Source organism: Pseudochaenichthys georgianus, unplaced genomic scaffold (assembly GCF_902827115.2).
Source record: "Pseudochaenichthys georgianus unplaced genomic scaffold, fPseGeo1.2 scaffold_418_arrow_ctg1, whole genome shotgun sequence".
NCBI lineage: Eukaryota > Metazoa > Chordata > Actinopteri > Perciformes > Channichthyidae > Pseudochaenichthys > Pseudochaenichthys georgianus.
The window spans coordinates 179,622-200,969 of record NW_027262983.1 but is presented as its reverse complement, the minus strand read 5'-3'; the positions used below and the strand labels follow the sequence as shown (position 1 = coordinate 200,969).

General features: G+C 41.2%; 1 protein-coding gene and 1 long non-coding RNA gene across 2 annotated transcripts in view; one reads left to right on the top strand and one right to left on the bottom strand.

The window, feature by feature from the left end:
• Window positions 1-9, bottom strand: part of LOC117442365 (uncharacterized) — a 428-nt gene extending 419 nt beyond the window's left edge. Inside the window, exon 1 of the long non-coding RNA XR_004551513.1 lies at window positions 1-9. This exon is cut by the window's left edge and continues 78 nt beyond it. This is a non-coding gene — a long non-coding RNA (uncharacterized lncRNA).
• A 1,143-nt stretch (window positions 10-1,152) lies between these two features.
• Window positions 1,153-21,348, top strand: part of wdr13 (WD repeat domain 13) — a 28,014-nt gene continuing 7,818 nt past the window's right edge. The window contains exons 1-8 of the mRNA XM_034078367.1: window positions 1,153-1,212; window positions 6,742-6,829; window positions 8,261-8,492; window positions 9,208-9,317; window positions 10,180-10,310; window positions 12,059-12,366; window positions 19,804-19,984; window positions 21,011-21,152. Coding sequence (XP_033934258.1) covers window positions 6,789-6,829; window positions 8,261-8,492; window positions 9,208-9,317; window positions 10,180-10,310; window positions 12,059-12,366; window positions 19,804-19,984; window positions 21,011-21,152 — 1,145 coding nt within the window. The 5' untranslated portion in view covers window positions 1,153-1,212; window positions 6,742-6,788. The remainder of the gene's footprint in view (window positions 1,213-6,741; window positions 6,830-8,260; window positions 8,493-9,207; window positions 9,318-10,179; window positions 10,311-12,058; window positions 12,367-19,803; window positions 19,985-21,010; window positions 21,153-21,348) is intronic.

The window sequence follows — 21,348 nt, the reverse complement described above, 5'->3', positions numbered from 1 at the left end:
ATTTATGGCCCTCGCCTCTGAATGGCTCCGTCACTGGGGCCCCTTCGAGAAAGGGAACCACGAACAAGCAAAGAGCCCCGTCAGCTGAGTAACCCCCCCCCCCAATCCCCACTGCCCTGCAGGTCTTTGCTGATCCGGGCGGAAAAAGACTCCCAGCTGACCTTGTCATAAAGCCATTGTGAACTCACTGGAACTGTGTGTGCACCTTTTGTCCCGACAAGAAAGCCTCGCTAACGTGAGAGTGTGTGTGTTACCAATATTTTAAAATAAGGTCGACTACGTCAGGGATCACTATTACTTTAAAGTGTTTATCACGTGTCACTTGGTTAGGATGTTGTCCTCTCAAATCCAAATAAGAAGGTGTAGTTGTTACATTTGATTAATATGATTAAAGTGAATTAGTCTTCAGTGTTGTCAGCAGTAAGTGGGGGGTAAAGCCAGGGCGTCATTAAGTGAGGCTTAATGTGCTAACCTTGCGTTATCCATTGTGTGGACTTTTAAGAGGGGGAGGTATATTTGTATTGATGTACTTTTGAGGTATGTGCACTTGTGCTTTGTACTTCTACTCAACACATTGGTGGCAAATATTGTATTTTTGTAATATATTACATCTATTTGACAATGTATTAATCCCCCCCTTTTTTGTTTATCATCAAAAATAGATGATAAACCAAAATGAAACAAGATTAAACCAATTGAAAAATATAATAATGTACAAATAATAACACAGCTTTATTTATAAATATATACAGTGACATAATCCATGATAAGGGATACCCAACATTCTAATTCAGACACTTTTAAGCATTATACTTGAACAATACATTATTATTATTTATTGATTTCATGTATTATTCTTTTTCTTTGTTGTTTTGTTAAGTTAAGTTATTATTCGACCACTACTTGTATCTTATTTTGAGGACGGTCAACGTTATATCGAGAATTAATTTATCAGTTTAGTTCTTTATTGTCAGACTCAAATTAACGATTTAAAAAGAAACATACAAAAAAAAGACAAAGATAATAATAAATATGTTGTATTTCCTTATCTAATGAAATAGCAGTAGTTTCATCACATTGTCTAAAAGAATAAAGAAATGATAAAGAAATCTGAAGCTGTGAATCATCAGATTTTGCTCCTCATTAGTGGGCGGGGCTTAGCGGGTCACGTGACCTGACTGTTGAAGCAGTAATGGAGAGAAGCTAAGGAAGGTGAGCCGTTTCCACCCTTATTTCTCCGTGTTTTTGTCCTTAATTATGACTAGACAATGCCTTCTTCTCTGTATACACTCCCTTAATGATAGACTATCTATGTCAATTGGAGGATTTGTGGGAGGATGACATTTAAGCGAGGGAAACGTATTTGATGTTGTGGCTAACTGCTAGCTAACGTTAGCTGTCAGAGACTACTTCCTGTCTGAATGCTGAACCAAATACACACATATTTTAGCTCTTTTTGACTGTTTTAGTGCACTTTAACTATAATTTCCTGGTGTTAAAACTCGTCAAATCATCTAATGGTGCCATTTTATTCTAAAGCATCACCTGATTCAATGCTTTTTATGGGTGGGGGTGATGTTATTGGTCTTTATTAATCAATCAACATGTATATCAAAAGGTTATTCTCACTAAGAGAAGAGATGATTTATGCCATGTTTAGCTATTTGCTGATTGTTTTGCATTTGTTTATTTAGAATATAGTTGAGAACGTTTGCCACAATGAAGTATACTTGCAATTATGGGAGTAATAAAGGTTTGCAATAAGGGAGAAGTGTTCATTGAAACCCTCCCTTTCTCATTATCCTGTTTTACAATTGTCATGAACTTTATACATTGAGGGATTTATAATAACAGGAGGTGTACACCGACCTAGTGAGGGACAACCCGGCGGGTTTAATAACAGACAAGGAATTACAATAGTTTGGTCTGAAACAGTGACACACAGTAGAGCTAGAGTTTATTCACAACATTTCTAAAGTACATATTCATTTAAATTGTCCTGTCATTTAGGTAAATGTTCTTTACAAATTCTCTATCTTGTATATCTTATGCATTTACTGTCGTTTTAATGTCTATATTCCCGTTTTGAATGCGCTTTATTTTTGTAATGCAATTTAAACTGCATATCTTTTATGAAAAGTGCAAAGACAAGGTGTTCACGGGGTCTTAAAAAGTATTAAAAGTTGATCAATCAATTTAGTGAAAATTAAGGCTATTAAAAAAGTATTAAACGGCATTTTCCAAGGTGTTACATTGTGTAGCTTGTTTTCAATAAGTATATAAATGGTCCAAAGAGGTTGTATTCCACAGTCTGCCTGAATGTAATCATGGAGTAGGTGTGTAGTGTGATTCTGTGTAGTTTATTTATGGCATCCCGTTGGGTTTGACGTCATCAGGGGCCTCATTATAAAGGGATATATGCTCATAAAATGGCGTACGCCAGTTTCTACGCAATGTTTGCGATTTATAAAATACTAACTTGACGGGAAAACGTGCGGTCCTCCACGCAAACTCTAACCCATGCGTACGCACTAAGCACACAAACGGGAGAGACGAGAAACTGTGACACCGTTGGCAGAAGGAAGAATGGAGAGAAATATGTGGAGATAAAACCATAAACAAAATGTTACCTCTCATTTATCACATATGAAGAATTCATTTTCAAACATTGATTAAAGCCAATCTTAAACTGATTAAACAAACGCCTGTTTGAGACTCCTCAGTGCACACACACACATAACTTGGAGAAATAAATAAATAAATACGGATATGTTATTGAAAACCACCTCGAATATGTTGTGTTAATGTTATGAAATGTTTTCTCAAATGATGCGGTTTTGCATTTCTAGGTTACGAGCATGGTTTTATATACTACTATGTTTAATCGTGTTTTATGCCGTTTGCTAAGACTTGATAAGTCGCTCATAAAACACAGGAGGTATGGAAGCTAAGAACACCATATGTGGTAAATTGTTCAGCTAATATAACACAACACATTAGTTGTGTTTCCTCTAACTGGTGGATATAGAGTTGCTGCAGTGGAGACGCTGCGCACAGCTGATCGACAGCTGGAACACAAACCACCAAATACGAAAACACAATTCAGATCCAGTCGTCATGACTCCACTCCGGAGGGATTCCCCGATCACTTCTTACAGTTCCTCATCAAGGGGGGGGGGGATCTTCTCCATAAAGTCAGTCAGAATGAATGAATGGGCGTTTCTTTGACTATTTATAGGCAAATATAGGCGTTACGTGAAGCCCGCAAAAGCTGCACCGCATTTCGAGTCGATTGTGATTTCTAAAGGGAAACCGGTGTAGGTACCAGATGTGTTCGGGGTACCAGATGTGTTCGGGTGTATTTCCGTCGCATCCGTCATATCCGTCATCTACTCACCTCCCTCTGCTCCCAGCACTCTGCTGCCACACACCGGCCGTCTGCGGAACTGCAGCCGGAGGAACTCGGGACAGCTTGTTATGTGTGGGGTGCTATGGTGGGGTCCCATGTACTTGTGCACATAAATATTGTTTCTAATTATTTACAATTAAAAAATATATATATTCTGCATTACTTTAGCCAACACTGTTATAAGGCCACTAGATTAGATTAGATTCAATTTATTGTCATTACACAGTACAGGTACCATGTAACGAAACGGTTTCTCTGCATTTGACCCATCCTAGTGTTAGGAGCAGTGGGCTGCCATTATGTACGGCGCCCGGGGAGCAGTGTAGGGAACAGTGCCTTGCTCAGGGACACCTCGGTAGCACTTTGGTCTTTCCGGGACTTGAACTGGTGACCTTCCAGTTGCCAAGCCAAGTCCCTATGGACTTCGCCACCACCGCCCTAGATTAGATAATTACGAAATGTGTAGATAGAATACATATCTTTCAGGTTGTTAAAAAAAAAATGAAAATGTTTGTGAAAACGTGTGCAAAGTCTCCGAAAATCCTAAAAATAAGCTCATATTTAAATTCCCCATAAAAAAACACATCATTCAGTAGAAACAAGGCCCCACTTATCATCTACTCTCTGAGATGATTCCAGGGATGTCTGGCTTGAGTTTCTACCACCAGGGAAAGTGGACAAAAGTGCCCGAGATCAGCCTCTTAATTTACCCAGGGCCTAGTGCTTGGCTTTGGGCATGAAAATTCAGGAAACTCCCCTGAGTATTTTATTAAATATCTGAACTTTGGAGAGGAGACACACGACACATCAAATCACATCTACAGATCAAGACGAAGCGAATGGAAGTACTCCTAGCGTGTGAAAATGTTTGTGAAAAACGTGTGGAAAGTCTCCGAAAACGGAGCAGTGGCTGTGATGCTAGCTTTGCGGCTAGCGGTTAGTTGTTATTGTTTGAAGTTGTTGCTATGGAAACAACATGACGGAGAACAAATGTATATCTTCTACATATAATAACGGACAAAGTAAAGAATGAAGTGTAGGCTATGCCTGTTTTAAAATTGTTGCTATGGAAACAACATGACGGAGAAAAAGTATAATCTTCTACATATTCGGACAAAGTAAAGAATGAAGTGTCGGCTATGTTTAAATGTTCGGAATTTGACCGTGATGGCCGTCTTGAGTTGCCATAAAATATGACGGATGCGACGGAAATACACCCAAACACATCTGGTACCCCGAACACATCTGGTACCGACACCGGCGTAGGAAGTGCTGTCCGCACTTTCCTCGCCGGTACGTAATGTTTGGTGAATCGGAAAATGTCGGAACATTTCTGTACCTATTACTTTTCTACTACGTAAGCAACCTTCCCACGTGAATCCTACGCACGGCGTTATAAATGAGGCCCCTGAACAGGACATCGCACGCTCACTGCTTGATAGCGAGCGGAGGTCCGTTTACGCCGGTTGTTAAACAACATCGTTATGGGGAAATGCAAGTTTGCGTCCAAATGGTTGGAAGATAAGGAGGAAGGACAATCAATACTGTGTTGAGTAAATGTGAGGTAAAGTGTGTCGCCAAGGTAATCGGTTAGAACTCGAAGTGGTGATGAGGTCTTAGAATGTATGGAAAGGGTCCCAAGATCCAAAAATACTTAAAGTTCCAAAAATACCGTACATTCCAAAAATACTGTAAATTCCAAAAATAAAAGTTCCAAATATACCGTAAATTCCAATAATACTTAAAGTTCCAAAAATACTAAAAGATCCAACAATACTTAAAGTTCCAAAAATATCGTAAATTCCAAAAATACTTAAAGTTCCAAAAATACTTAAAGATCCAAAAATACTTAAAGTTCCAAAAATACCGTAAATTCCAAAAATACTTAAAGTTCCAAATATACTTAAAGTTCCAAAAATACCGTAAAATCCAAAAATACTTAAAGTTCCAAAAATACCGCAAAATGGTTGGAAGATAAGGAGGAAGGACAGTCAATATAGTATATAGTAACTGTGAGGTAAAGTGTGTCGCCAATGTAACCGGTTAAAACTCGAAGTGTCGATGAAGTCTTCAAATGTATGGAAAGGGTCCTAGAAAAGGTCTTAAAAGGTACTACATTTGGCTTCAGGATTCCTGCATATACCCTGAAAGAATAAAGTTTATTTTTATTATAATTATTAATGCTTTTAGGTATAACACTGCAACCTCTAAAACTGCAGAGCTGTTCAACTCTTAATTTACACATACAGTACTTTGTAATGTTTATATTGTGTGAAATCGACCTACGGAAACAAATAAATAACCTGAACCTGCGGCTGTTTTTTTTGTATATATAATATAATTCATTTAGTTTTTTTAATTATGTTAAGAAAAGGAAGCTGTCAATAACATGTTATTTCACCGGGATGATAAGACAGAACAGATGCATTTTTAAACCATAGATATTCAAAAAAATGAACCATATAAAAAACAACACTTTTTTTATATATCTTTTATTGTGTTTCTGTAAATTCCTTGCATGTGAAATTATACCCGAATTCAGATTCTGAATAAAGTAGCTATTCGTTTAACTTAAAGGGGACCTGTCATGCAAAATGCACTTTTTGATGTCTTCTATACATCACCATGTGTCCCCGGTGTGTCGGGGAACTCACGCAGCGTCAGAGAATAAAACCCTCTCTCTTTTCCTCCGTACCCACATCTCTAAAAACGGGGAACAACGGAGCTGATCCAGTTTTGCGTCCGATATGACGTAATATCTGAAATGTGGACCCACGGCCCAATCAGAAAGCTGCTATCAGAAACAATGCCCGACTGTTTTGGACGTAATATGGTCGGTATTTACATTAGCATCGCTAGCACTCAGAGCTAACCTGTACTGGAGAGCATGTGTGTGAAGAAGCAGGAAGTAGAAAGGAACTCACCTTGTGGTGTAACCGGCGAGAGAGAAAGCCTTTGAGCTCCAGACTGTTTCAGAGAGGATCCTTGATGATCCATGATATGGCGTTTCATCACGGCAGCATTTAGTTTAGACGGTAGCTGCCGTGTCCCGCATGAGCTCAGACCCCTGCTTTTTTTTTTATCAATTTCTTTATTTGTAAAGCTTTATACCTAAATCAGCACTTTAGAAACAGGAAGTGAAATAGAGGGATATGAGGCATGGCTAGAATGGGTGATCTGTTTGGTATTTTGAGCAAAACACTTCATAGACATGTTTTTAATATATTTTCTGTGCTATTGCCTACAAATAGCATGATAGGTGACCTTTAATCAGTACATCCAAATCTGATTAAAGTTGCTATAAAATCTAAGTATTGATTGTTTTGTGACAGGGATCTGCGCTGGCAGTGGACTCCTCTCTTCACAGATTGCTTGTGGAATGGCAGCAGTTTGGCAGCAGGTTTTGGCAGTGGACGCAAGGTGAGACTCCATCATGCTTTCAATACTCCACTCTGATGAAGAGAGACAATCAGACGTGTAATTGCTTAAGGCCCTGTCACACTGTCCCGAAATTGACACCCGATGGACACACGAATATGGAATTGTGAATTTCGCACGAAGATGGCCCCGAACCACACACAAAGGCAACATTTACATTACATTTAAGACATACAACTGCAACGAAAGTACCAAAAACAATTATGTTACAGTACTATGATACTGTACTGATATCTTCAGACTTTGTTCTTTACTTTATCCGTCTGTATATGTAGAAGATATTACGTTTTCTCCGTCATGTTGTTTCCATAACAACAACAATTTCCTGTCAACTGTCCTTCAAAATAATATATTATATCCTTTTTAGTTTCACAGAACACAAATTGGGTTATTTACATAATATGTTTACATGATTTTGTTGTGCAATAAAACAACCCGATGGACACACGATAAAGGACATGTTCAAATTCGGCTGTGATCGTAGCAACATCGGGCCGTTCGTGAGGGCATCTTAAGCCATCGTATGACCGCCGGTGGAGTTTCTCAGGCTCCGGCAGCAACTTCGTGAGCGGAGGCAAAATCTTTGGCATGCCAACAAATTGCCGAAGGACCTTGAGAAGGTTCATTTTCGTGTTGAATTTGTGTGTCAATGTTGCCCTTCGTAAGGCCATCGTGAGGGCATCTTGTTATCATCGGTGCCATCGGGCATTCGCCCCGATCAGAGTGAGGGCGAATGCACCGATGATAACACGAAGATGACACGATTTGACAAGATGCCCTCACGAGTGCCTTACGAAGTTGCCGCTCACGAAGTTGCTGCCGGAGCCTGAGAAACTCCACCGGCGGTCATGCGATGGCTTGGATGCCCTCACGAATGGCCCGATGTTGCTACGATCACAGCCGAATTTGAACATTTCCTTTATCGTGTGTCCATCGGGTGTCAATTTCGGGACAGTGTGACAGGGCCTTTATGGATCACTCGTGAGATAAGAAGTACTTTATTGATTCCAATTTGGGAAATGTTTGTGTTGCAGCAGCATAAAAATACGTGGCATTGTACAATACAAATTAAAAGACTAGAAATAAACGAGAAAATATCAAAAGTCAAAGTCAACTTTATTGTCAATCTTTCAGTTTGTGTGTACAGATAGAGATCGAAATACTGTTTCCCACAATCCAGAATACAAAAATACAAATATATATAAATATATGTATAAAGTGTGTGTGTGTGTGTGTGTGTGTGTGTGTGTGTGTGTGTGTGTGTGTGTGTGTGTGTGTGTGTGTGTGTGTGTGTGTGTGTGTGTGTGTGTGTGTGTGTGTGTGTGTGTGTGTGTGTGTGTGTGTGTGTGTGTGTGTGTGTGTGTGTGTGTGTGTGTGTGTGTGTGTGTGTGTGTCTTCCTTCCCTCTCTGCAGGTACAATGCTTACCGCACGCCTACGTTCCCCCAGTTCCGAACTCAGTACATCCGGCGCCGCAGCCAGCTGCTCAGGGAGAACGCCAAGTGTGGCTTTGAGCCGGGTCTGCGCAGGCAGTACCTGAGGCTGCGCAGTCAGCTGCTGGCCCTGCGCTACGGGCCGCTGTCCGAGCAGAGCAGCTTCAGGGCCAGCAGTGTGCGCAGCTCCCGCACCACACTGGACCGCATGGAGGTCAGACCCAGAGAAACAGACAGGCAGAGGAGGCACACTAGCAGGAGGAAGGGGGGGTAGTCTGTAGTCATTTGGAAAAGGAGATATTTAAAGTATCTGGAAATCTAGGATTCACCATATGAGAGCCATCTGGAAGGCCAGTATGGAGCGGGTTTCCTGCCAGAACGTAATAAGTGCGCTACGATTCACTAACACACACAGCGTGGGTTGCAAATACTGAACCATTTCCAAATCAAGGAATCAAGGAAGTACTCAGTAGCCCTAACTTTCCTTTAATGCATTACATTTTGCTCAACCTAATCTCTCGTCTACTTGTTTTTTACATCATGGTCTCATCTAGAGTATAATAGACAACAAGGTGCCTCAGGGAGTAGAACATTTTGAAGCACTTAAGTAAAGAAACATTGTGCCGCAAGTCAACGTGAGAATCTGTATTCAAACAAGGTGTGTTTGTTAGTGATCCGTAGGGTGGTTTAAAACATGTTTGTTTGTTTTGGCAGGGAATGAGCTTTGTGGTTTCCATGAATCAGCAGCAAGCAACACTTTGTTGCCGTTCACATTGAAGATGAGCAGCTCAGCTGGATTGCCCTCTGTTTAATACCATCTAGTTAAAATGCATGATATTTAATACACATTTTCAGAATGATTGTGTTTTGTTTGTTGGTGTTTACTCGCACTGACTCCTACGAGGTCCTCCTCCCTCCTCCTCCTGCAGGACTTTGAGGAGGACCCCCGCTCTCAAGGAGCCCGAGGCCACCGCCGCTCCGTCAGCAGAGGGTCCTACCAGATACAGGCCCAGATGAACAGAGTCGTGTACGACGAGAGGTACACGCAGAGTTCCTCCACCTTCCAGCTTTCAGCTGCCGTCTCATCTAGATTTTTTGTGATCACATTTTTATTGATTAATACACAACATGTACAACCTGTCTTCTTTTTTTAGATACAATTACTAGAAGTAGATTAGACGACAGCAATTACTTCCAAAATATACAAAATGCAGAGTGTGTGTGTGTGTGTGTGTGTGTGTGTGTGTGTGTGTGTGTGTGTGTGTGTGTGTGTGTGTGTGTGTGTGTGTGTGTGTGTGTGTGTGTGTGTGTGTGTGTGTGTGTGTGTGTGTGTGTGTGTGTGTGTGTGGTGTGTGTGTGTGTGTGTGTGTGTGTGTGTGTGTGTGTGTGTGTGTGTGTGTGTCTTCATTTGATTTGTCCTTTGAGCTGTTGTGTTTATTTGGATTGGCTGGGTGCACTTAGTCATCATCAAAATCTCTTATATTTATTTTTAAGCTGAGCCATGTCTCGAGTACTAAACCTTAGTAACACAAACACTCGTGAAGGGAATTTCTAAGATTTAAGTATCTACTGTCGTGAGCCAAGCTTTTCCCAATCAACTCAAATTCTCTAATCCAGCACAGAGCACCGTCAGCTAGACTTTATTCTATTCTTTTATTAAATGGTGTTTATTTAAGATAAGATAAGAGGTACTTTAATGATCCCAAATTGGGACATTTTTGCGTTGCAACAGCTTAAAAAACCACAAAACAAAACAAGGCATTGCACATAAGTAGAAATTAAAGAGTAGAAATAAACAATACCTGAATTTAAACAATTCCAAAAAACAATACTAGAATTAAAACATAAAAAAAATACTAGAATTGAAACATCCTAATTTCACTTCATTGTATTCCCTGCAGGCCTCCGGGCAGCCTGGTGCCGACCTCGGTGGCGGAGGCCAGCCGGGCGATGGCCGGAGACACGACTCTGAGTGAAAACTACGCCTTCGCTGGCATGCACCACATCTTCGACCAACATGTAGACTCTGCTGGTAAGTCGAACTTTATTTTCGTACATTAAAGGTGAGGTTCATTTAGCAAAAGATAATGGTTTCATTCCCCGTCAGAAACAGCTGTCAAACAGCAAGGAAAACCGGTGACAATGATCTACTAAGTAATCCTTTCTGTTACTCCAAACTGCCTTCACTGTACCTCATACAACCCCACATTATAGCATCTCTTTGAAGTAGTCAATACACTTCTATTTTGAATTGCTCTATGGACTGCAACGACACTTGCTATACATCTGTATAAATGTGACTAATCACTTTTACAAAAATGACCTCATACATCCCTCCTTACAACCCAAACCACGCATTTCATTTCCTCCTTTAGTTCCCTCTTCCAATATTTCATTTCATTTCAAACCTGTATTTAACGAGATTGGTCCCATTGAGATCATAGATCTCTTTTTCAAGGGAGACCTGCAGCATACGATACAAAACAAATCAATACAAAGGAGCTTTGTTGACATCAAAAGCATAGCATCGCCAAAGCGTACTGCACAAGGCGTTACAACAAAAGGTCAATGATAAGATAAGAAGTACTTTATTGTGTGTGTGTGTGTGTGTGTGTGTGTGTGTGTGTGTGTGTGTGCGCGTGCGCAAAAGTCGGAGGAGAATTACCTCATACATCCCTCCCAGGGGGTCCGCGGGGTCTTAAAATGTATTAAAAGTTGATCAATCAATTTAGTGAAAATGAAGGCTATTAAACGGCATTTTCCAAGGTGCTACATTTTGTAGCTTGTTTTCAATAAGTATATAAAGTGTCCAAAGAGGTTGTGTTCTACAGTCTGCCTGAATTTACTCATGGCGTAGGTGTGTCGTGTGATTCTGTGGAGTTTATTTCTGGCATCCCGTTGGGTTTGACGTCATCTGAACAGGACATCGTGCGCTCACTGCTTGATAGCGCGCGGAGGTCCGTTTACGCCGGTTGTTAAACAGCATCGTTATGGGGAAATGCAAGTCTGCGTCCAAATGGTTGGAAGATAAGGAGGAAGGACAATCAATACAGTATATAGTCAATGTGAGGTAAAATGTGTCGCCAAGGTAACCGGTTAGAACTCCAAGTGGCGATGAGCTCTTAAGATGTATGCAAAGGGTCTTAAAAAAGGTCTTAAAAGGTTTTAAATTTGACTTCAGGACTCCTGCGTATACCCTGCCTCCTTAAAACCCAAACGACGCATTTAATTTCCTCCTTTAGAGGGTTAGGGTTTATTTTTAGATTATAATTTTCCAAAGGGGGGTTCGTTTAGCATGACACACTTGAAGTAATAACTAAAGGATAAGTTAAACAAGAAAGTATAAAGAAAGGGAGGTGATAGAAAACAATTTCTGCCAAACAGTGAGCATTGATTGAGAGTCAGAGCTAAACATTTCAGATGTGTGTATCTCACACTGCACTGTCCCTTTAATTCATGTATCTTTGTTATTCATGTTTTATTAGCTTTGCTTTTATAAGAGTGTTTTTAAATGTCATTTTATAATATGTTTCTTAATGCTCTTAATGTCTTTCATTTTTGTAAAGCACTTTGAATTTCCTTGTGTTGAAATGTGCTATATAAATAAACTTGCCTTGCCTTTATTTCCACTTAAAAAGCATAGCATCGCCAAAGCGTGCCGCACAGTGCGTTACAACAACATGTCAACGATATATGTGGCACAACAGCAAACACCAACAACGTGCAAATTAGTGTGTTTGTGTGTGTATCGTCACTCACTTCGCTTTCTTCTTCCCCCAGTCCCCCGGCTGCAGTTTGCCAACGACGATAAGCACCTGCTGGCCTGCTGCTCTCTGGACGGGACGCTGTCCATCATGACGCTGTCCCCGTCCCCCCCCAGCGTGAAGGTGACCCTGAAAGGTCACGCGGGTCCCGTCACAGACTTCGCCTGGTCCCTGAGCAACGACATCATCGTGTCCACGTCTCTGGACGGGACGCTGCGGATCTGGAACACGGGAGACGGGCGCTGCATCCGAGAGGTCCGAGACCCCGAGTCCAGCGAGCTGCTGTGCTGCACCTTCCAGCCCATGAACAACAACCTGACCGTGGTGAGAGATTCGTTACTCTATTATCAATGTGTTTAAGATAAGATGTATTTATTTATATATAAGTTTATCCACTCATGGCAATTATTATAAAACTAAATCTGTACACTTTTCGTTTTTGTAGCCCATGATGGAAAGGAGCAGGGAGAAGATAATTATTTTACCTGCCCCTTTTTCTTTTGAACTTTTTCTTTTTCTTTCACAGACATAATCTAAATAGGACATACATGGAGATGCTTACATAACTGCACCTGTTGTACATCAGGGTTAATCATTCATGCCCTCATTGGACACCAAAAAGACATACAATTGATTGATGCTATCGATTTTCGTATTGTGCAAACATTATCAACATATTACAGACATTTACCTGCCCCTTTTTAATTAAGTAAAAATACAAATCGATGGAGATATTTAAAGATAAGATATACTTTACTAATCCCAATACGAGAAAAATATTTCTGCACATTTAGAATTTTATTTCAGTACATTTGAATTAAAAGGATCTGAATACTTTACTAGAAATCAACCACAAGTCATTCATGATTTTTGTTGCTTTTATTTCCTCTTTTCAACATTCTCCACATCTACATTAACGAATGACCCTGCATCTCATTTTCTCATTGTCTCATTTGTGTGAATGACGTACAGGCAGTGGCGTAACTATCGACGGTGCAGCCCATGCAAAAAATATAAAAAATGTGGGGCCCCAATGGCATTGGCTGGTTCACGTAGTCTTCAAAGTAACCAAGCAACCTACATTAATTTGTAATCTGTCTGTCCAATGACCTTGCTCCCTTTCATGTCATGTGATTGGGTGACGAGCGATCCGTTTAATCAACCTGTACTGTAGCTGCAGCAGCAAGTTCGGCAGCATTATAAAATGTCATAGCTTGCATTTATAATGTACAGCAAACCAAAGCACAAGAGCGGCGCTCAAAAGAAAAAGGACAAGAGAGGGTGTATGTCCGTGCGTGTGTGAGCGCATCGGCGTGCGCTTATGTTTGGGGGGGGGGGCCCCAAAACAATATTTGCCCCGGGGCCAATCATGTAACTATGTTACGCCACTGCGTACAGAGGTTTTTCTCGGAAAATATAGTACGAGGGAGCTCACGTCACTTCCGGACAGAATTACGGCCCGTCTTAAAGCTGCGGAGTCATATATTGCACCTCAAACCACAAATAAATCCAGAGTTACGGTTTCTTTACTTCCTCTACAGAAAAAAGGACAGTAAAAGAAACGACAAACCGACCGGACATCGACCCCATATTTTTTCGTAGCTCCGTAAAAACAAAGCTGTCTCTGCTGCCTGACGCTCTATTTATCATCATATTTCTGGAGTAATTATTATACTGTTTTTGACGAACAGAACTATTGTTTTCTGGCATCACTTGACATCGATTCAGATTTACAATAGAATGTCACCTTTTGTTAGCGAAACAAAAGTGCTAAATGTCGAGGATAATGAAGTTGCTTTTCTAATGACGAACACTTAAACTGGTGAGCAAGATGTGAACTGAAAGCCGTGCACAGCAGTGTTCGTGTACGGCTCATTAAACGGAACATGAGGGAAATGGATTTTAGTTTTTAACCGACACAGCAAGCAGTAATATTAGAGAGGAAGAAATGTGGGTTCCTGATTTGTTAAGATTTAAGAGTTTTATCTGCCTGAAGAGAAGATGCCACTTCAGTCAGGAGTAGGGTTGGGTATCGTTTGAATTTCCACGATTCCGATTCCGATTCTACTTTTCGATTCCGGTTCTTAACGGTTCTCGATTCCGATTCTTTGAGGGGCAGGGTAAAAAAATGATACATGCTTCTTCCACCAAAAAAATTACATTTATTCGAGAAACTTTTACACAGGTTAGTTTAAAGTAATATTCACATTAATCAGTCTGTTTATATTCACTGCTATGTAACTTTAACCTGAGAACCACTGAAGCTACAACAGTGCAACAGTCCAACTTTTAAAAACAGTTCTTGTTGAGAAAAACAAGCATATCTGCCTTCTCAGGCATACCGGGAAGAAATGTTTGAACATTTTGAAGTAAAATGCTTCAATCTGGTGCACACGCAGAATTACTAGAGACTAGATCTAGGGGGTACAACTCTAAACACCCATATGAAAAAGATCGGTTTACATTTTAATAATTAAATAACAAATAGCCTACATGTAACGCATTTTATTTTTGTTGTTCATTCACATCTTATTTTACTATTTTATTTATGCATATGTTTTTATCTCTCCAGTTTAAAACGATGTGTCTGGTTTACTGTCCTATAGTATACATTGGAATGATTTCAAACCTGTTTTATCCCAATCATTATAAAAGAGTGCCTTGGAAATATGTGTTTACATAAATTGTGATCAAAACGTTTGAGACCCACTGAGATAACTTAGACTAAAGTGAACTATTTAAACCCTCAGAGTCCTTTACCTCACTGAGCTGTAGTTATCAGCCTCTCAGTATGACTGGAGAGGACTCTCCCTCCACATCATTGTAGAAACATCTTCTTCTTATATCCGTCAGAGCAGCTAGCACCAGATGCTAATAACAACAGCGCCCTCCCTTTCTCCCTAGCTCACTCGCATTTTGGCTGTGAGCTGCGGTTGCCAGATAAGCCAACATCCCCCATTTTAATCACTTGCAGCGCCCATCGTACAGGGCAAATGAAACGTGTAGCCGGGGTGAAAAGGGTGTTACATTTACTTAATTATGAATGTTGTTACATCAAGGCCGAAAATTAGGATGAGCACCAAAGGTCAAAACATTTTTTTTTTCTCCCAGAGCTGGCAGCGCAGCGCCTCCACAGATCTGGCGCCCTAGGCGAACATTTATAATGCCAGTGCAACGGGCTGGCCCTGGTCTCAGGTTACACTGTAGGAAATGTTCCGCCCCGCTGCAGTCATGCAGTAGGCTACGGAGAGCGGCGAGAAACATTTCCTCAGGAATCGAAAAGCGGAACCGAAATTCACATTTCTAAATGATGCCGTTGGAATCGAAATGTTGGAACTGGTTCCGAACCGGAACCGGTTCTCGGTACCCAACCCTAGTCAGGAGAGACGGTTTTGATGTAAGAGTACATATTTATTGCCAGGAATACGCAAATGAATGTAATGGGGTTTTGGCGAGTAGGCCCCGTTGTGCAGGAGTATCATTCGGGAGGGGAGAACCGATCCGATGAAACCCCCCCCCCCCGGGGTCTTGACCCTGGTGGTGGTGAATGGATGGTTGGGTTCGGTCTGAAGGGGAGGGGCTTAGCTTGACCCTGGTGGTGGTGAATGGATGGTTGGGTTTGGTCTGAAGGGGAGGGGCTTAGCTTGACCCTGGTGGTGGTGAATGGATAATTGGGTTAGGTCTGAAGGGGAGGGGCTTAGCTTGACCCTGGTGGTGGTGAATGGATAGTTGGGGTCGGTCTGAAGGGGAGGGGCTTAGCTTGACCCTGGTGGTGGTGAATGGATGGTTGGGTTCGGTCTGAAGGGGAGGGGCTTAGCTTGACCCTGGTGGTGGTGAATGGATGGTTGGGTTTGGTCTGAAGGGGAGGGGCTTAGCTTGACCCTGGTGGTGGTGAATGGATAATTGGGTTAGGTCTGAAGGGGAGGGGCTTAGCTTGACCCTGGTGGTGGTGAATGGATAGTTGGGGTCGGTCTGAAGGGGAGGGGCTTAGCTTGACCCTGGTGGTGGTGAATGGATGGTTGGGTTCGGTCTGAAGGGGAGGGGCTTAGCTTGACCCTGGTGGTGGTGAATGGATAGTTGGGGTCGGTCTGAAGGGGAGGGGCTTAGGTTGACCCTGGACTCAGAGGCACAGGAGGTGAAAGGGGTGGAGGAGGGTTGCGTCGAGTCACCTGAAATGACAGCTGTCAGAGTGGAAAGCAGATTTAAAAGGGTTAGCGGAGCGCTATGATAGGCTTGTGAGAATAGACCGAAGTGATTGGTTAAGCTGGGGAGTGACGCCCCGATCACTTATTGAGAGGAGAGAGAGTAGTGACATGGAAATAGTAAATGAATGAGTGGGGACGGTCTTCCTGGTTGAACTTGCGCTGAGCTTCATTTGATGCTTCCTGTTGGATTTCAGAGTTAGACATAGGAGAGAACAATGAGACAGATATCTGTATAACTGTGATTAATGCAAACTTCTAAATCATCCAGAAATTCTCCTTTTTAAATCATTCACAGTTTAATAAAAAATCCATATAAAAAATAAATTATAAATATATTAAATTGTATACATTATAATATATTTGGTTTGTTACAAATTGTTATCCTGTTGTTATTTATCTTAAATGTGTTGTGTGACGTGTTGCAGAGCTTCATATTCTATTGATGGGAAAATTAACCGCCATTTTAATTTAACACCAACTTGATGATGTCTTTCTCTGTAAGCTTTCTATCAATAGTTCAAAACACATTTTTTCAACATTTTCTTTATTTAACTAATTTAATATTAATACAGACATTGAATTAGTTAAAAAGCTTAAAAGCTTAGTTTATAAGGAAAATAACCCTCCTATCCGTCATTACATTTCAAGGTGTTGTTCAGAGACCTAAAATATTTCCGCATTGATAACATTTGAGATATAATACACTAATCTCCAGATATTAAGGAGAGACAGAGATTTGTTCTGAAACCTGCAGAACACGATTTGTATAATCATGGGCGTAGACATGTCCCCCCCACTTTTCAAAATCCCGTTTGTGTCCCCCCCACTTTTCAAAATCCCATTTGTGTCCCCCCCCAGACCCGGCGTCATGGGGCCGGGCCCCATGGGGCCGGGCCCGCCCATCCAGGATTTGGGCCCGCTGTTTTAATCAGGGCTGAATACCACATTTTTATTGTTTTATTATTATGTTTATTGTTGTTATTTGTAGGGCTTTGTCCTAATATTTATTTTTGTATTAGTTTAATATCATTTTTTTTTTTTGCTAGGAAATTCTGAATGAAAGGCTGCGCGCAAGACTGGTTTTTCGCTGGGTTGAGTCGTGTGGGTTTTTGAGTGAGACAAAACCCACACGACTCAAAAACGATCTCACTCAAAAACCCACACGACTCAACCCAGCAAAAAACCAGTCTTGCGCGCAGCCTTTCATTCAGAATTTCCTAGCAAAAAAAAAAAAAAAAACAGCAGCCTGTCAGTTAGTTTACTCTTGCTAGTGGTTCACGAAAGGAATATGGCAACTCAGCGCCAGATGCAGGCACATTAGAAGAAATCAGTTAGGCCTACGTTACCAACGAGCAAGCAGGTCAGCTGGCAATCAATTATATTTTGAAGAGACATGTACTCTCAAGCCGGCTCTCTCACAAACTCCTGCTCTGTGCGCAAGCAGACCGCTGCACAGGCTATCTGCCTCGCTCAATCTCTCTCTCTCTCCCTTTCTCTCCATCGCTCAACCTCACTCCACCCTGTGTGCGCTCAAGTTTGCCTGTGTGCTTGCCCAAGTTGGCACAGCGTTACAAATGTGCCACAAAACCAACCGATGGATACATAAGACCATAGGCGGCGCGTGAGGCTCAGGTTTGGGAAGGCTTAATCACTTTTTTTTTACCTGACGCTGCCCGCCTCCGGCGTCTATAGAAAAGAGATCAACTCAGTGTGCGGAGTTTAAATCTCTCAAGTCATATTACAGGATAAAGGAAATACAGTTTAAACTGCTGTATGCAGAGAAGACGCCGACGTGTCGCACTTATCATTCATATTACATCATCAATCAGATCATCGATCATATAATATCATATAATATTATCTCCTTATCTGAGTCAGCTGAGCCGTATCTGGCCGTGCAACACTCACAGTGTCACAGACTGTATGCAGAAGTATTATTTTAAGTAACACATTATTGACGAAACACTCAACTCAAATGTAATTAAAGTCAGATCCACTCATGTCTTAGACGGGGCAGTGATATCATAAAACTATACGCTTTCAAACACTCTGTAGTTTATTTATTTTGTAACCAGTTGTTCTGTATTCACCTTGCAGGTGGCTTGTATCCTGGATTATATGTTTAAGTCATGGATGACTAATATTAGACAAATATGAACTTTAAAGTTCATATTTGTCTAATATTAGTTTACTTTTCATTAATGAAGCCTTATGGCAACCTCAAACCCTTCTCTTTCAACAATTCACGAGCGCCCCCCCCCCCCCCGTTGACAATTCAGATTTCCCGGGAAATGTAAGTGTTGTGATGGGCCCACCCTGGTAAATCAAATGCCCGCCCAGAGATGTATGTCTGCCGCCGGGTCTGTCCCCCCCACTTTTCAAAATCTCGTTTGTCCCCCCCCCACTTTTCAAAATCACGTTTGTGTCCCCCCCACTTTTCAAAATCACGTTTGTCCCCCCCCACTTTTCAAAATCTCGTTTGTGTCCCCCCCACTTTTCAAAATCTCGTTTGTGTCCCCCCCACTTTTCAAAATCACGTTTGTGTCCCCCCCACTTTTCAAAATCACGTTTGTGTCCCCCCCACTTTTCAAAATCCCGTTTGTGTCCCCCCCACTTTTCAAAATCCCGTTTGTGTCCCCCCCACTTTTCAAATGTGTTTATTATTTTTTTACACAAGCTGTCATCGTCCCGGAGGAGCGTCTGTGTGTGTGTGGCACGAGCGCATTTTGTGTGTGTGTGTATGTGTGTGAGAGAGAGAGAGATATTTCCATCTATTTAATATAGTTGATCAAAATAAGTTAAGAAATCATTCCACTGTCAGTAAAAAAAAAAAAACACGGTTTAAAAGGGGAGTGATTAGTAAAATATGCATAAATAAAAAGAAAGCATGCAGACTAGGTAAGTTTAAGAGTTTATCAATGATGTGTTATTGGTTGTGAGCATATTCTAATGGTTTTTGGAGTATTGAAATATATACAGTTCTGTTTCGTGAGTGTTGAGAGCTGTATCCATAAGTGCACCAGATTGATGCCTTTAACTTCAATTTGAAGGCAAACATCTTCTCCTCATTATAACACTACACATTTTTCTTGGATTCCTTAGCACCACAGTCCCAATATATTTGTAGAAAGGCAGGAAATGGAATTAAACGTTTCATTGCGGAGGACTCGCTGTTTTGTGTCCCCCCCACTTCTCAAACCAAAGTTACACCCTTGTGTATAATACTAAATACACAATACTAAAAAAAATACTTCGACACGTATTTAGCATTTTACAAATATTGCATCTCTCTCAGATTAACCATAATGCATTGTAATCAATAACGATCTCATTAAACAAACAAGAGACGTACAACATTCAGGAGAAGACAACATACAAACAACAAGCTACTTGTTGTTCAGCCCTGAGAGTTAGAGCTCAAATAAATATTTACTCTTTACCAAAAATCTCCTGCTTTCTCTCGTCTCACTGCATCCTCACAATCACTGCTTCCCCGTCAGTGTACATATATATTCTAATGAGTGCTGATCGTCCTCCTGCTGGCTCTGTGTTGCAGGTGGGGAACAGCAAGCATCACCTGCAGGTGGTGAACATCTCCACGGGGAAGAAGGTGAAGGGGGGGTGCAGCAAGCTGACGGGCCGCGTGCTCTCGCTCTCCTTCGACGCTCCGGGGAGGATCCTGTGGGCGGGAGACGACCGCGGGAGCATCTTCTCCTTCCTCTTCGACATGGCCACAGGTACGCAAGAAACACCTGGATGCAGCTCAATCAGGGAGGCAGAAGTCAAAAAGCCCTCACCTTTTCACTTTAGCCTTCGATTCCTAATCCACTAACCCCTCCCCCCCCTTCCAACGAGCTGAGCACTTTTGACTTTTTTTGTTATTTTTCTTTACTTACTTGTAAAGCGCTTTGAGCACCAGGAAAAGCGCTATGTAAATAACATGTATTATTAATATTATCTCCAGTAAGCGCAATAGTGAAAACATGTACAAACAGTATTCTGCAGACTTACCAATAAAACCTCGTTCCTCTAAAAAAATCACCCCGTGATAATTGATACCTTTTTCTCAATGATAGTTAAATAAAATAAAAAGAGAAATCCTTTAATATCGTCAATCAAATCACGATTGCAGTATTAGTGAAAATAATAGCACTTATTCTTTTTTTCTAATTCAGGGAGATCTAGTCAGTAAGATGGGAAATATTATTTCTTACATTTGGTTGCAAGTGTTTTTAATGTCATATAACTGAGCTTGGGAATTAGTACTAGACAATATAAAATGTATTGCATGTCTCTAATGTACAGATCATAATTAGCATTTGTTGCTAACTGCAGCATTTTTTTTATTTTATACTGATGTTCGTTAACTTGCAATGTATCTTCAAATAGAATACTTTAAAAAACGAAAGGGTCTTCATGAGGTTGCATCAGTTATTTTCAGAATTCGTGCAGCCCTAGCCATCAAGATATTATTTAATGAGCCTTCATTTTAGTTGCATGTGTTTTTAATGTCTTATAACGGAGTACAATTCCCTTGCGATTGGTACGAGACGATAAATAATTGATTATAACATACGGTTGTAAAATAGCGTCTTTTGATCTGATAATGATCTTCATTAACGTGTACCAGTACCAGTTTGTATCGGACATAATAATCGCAATCAGTTATTTCTTGCCAATTGCCCCTCGAGTCCTGCATGTCGGAGGTTGAGAGGATGGATGTGTCACTGCCGGTCTCTGCTGTTTCCCCCCCCCTCCTACAGGGAAGCTGACCAAAGCCAAGCGTCTGGTGGTGAGCGAGGGCAGCTCCATCTGCAGCATCTCTGCTCGATCCTGGATCAGCCGCGAGGCCAGAGACCCCTCGCTGCTGATCAACGCCTGCGTCAACAAGCTGCTGCTCTACAGGTTAGTGTGGGGGGGGGGGGGGCTGGTCATTAACTGTTCTGTCTATGCTAGGGCTTCAAATACTAATAAGACATTTGATTTCTAAGCGCTTTTTCAGGTGCTTTACAGTGGTGAATAACAACTAAAAACAAGTAATTTCATAGCAAATCAGTTGAAGATTATATTCTAGGCTAACCGACTAATCGTTTTTGTCAGA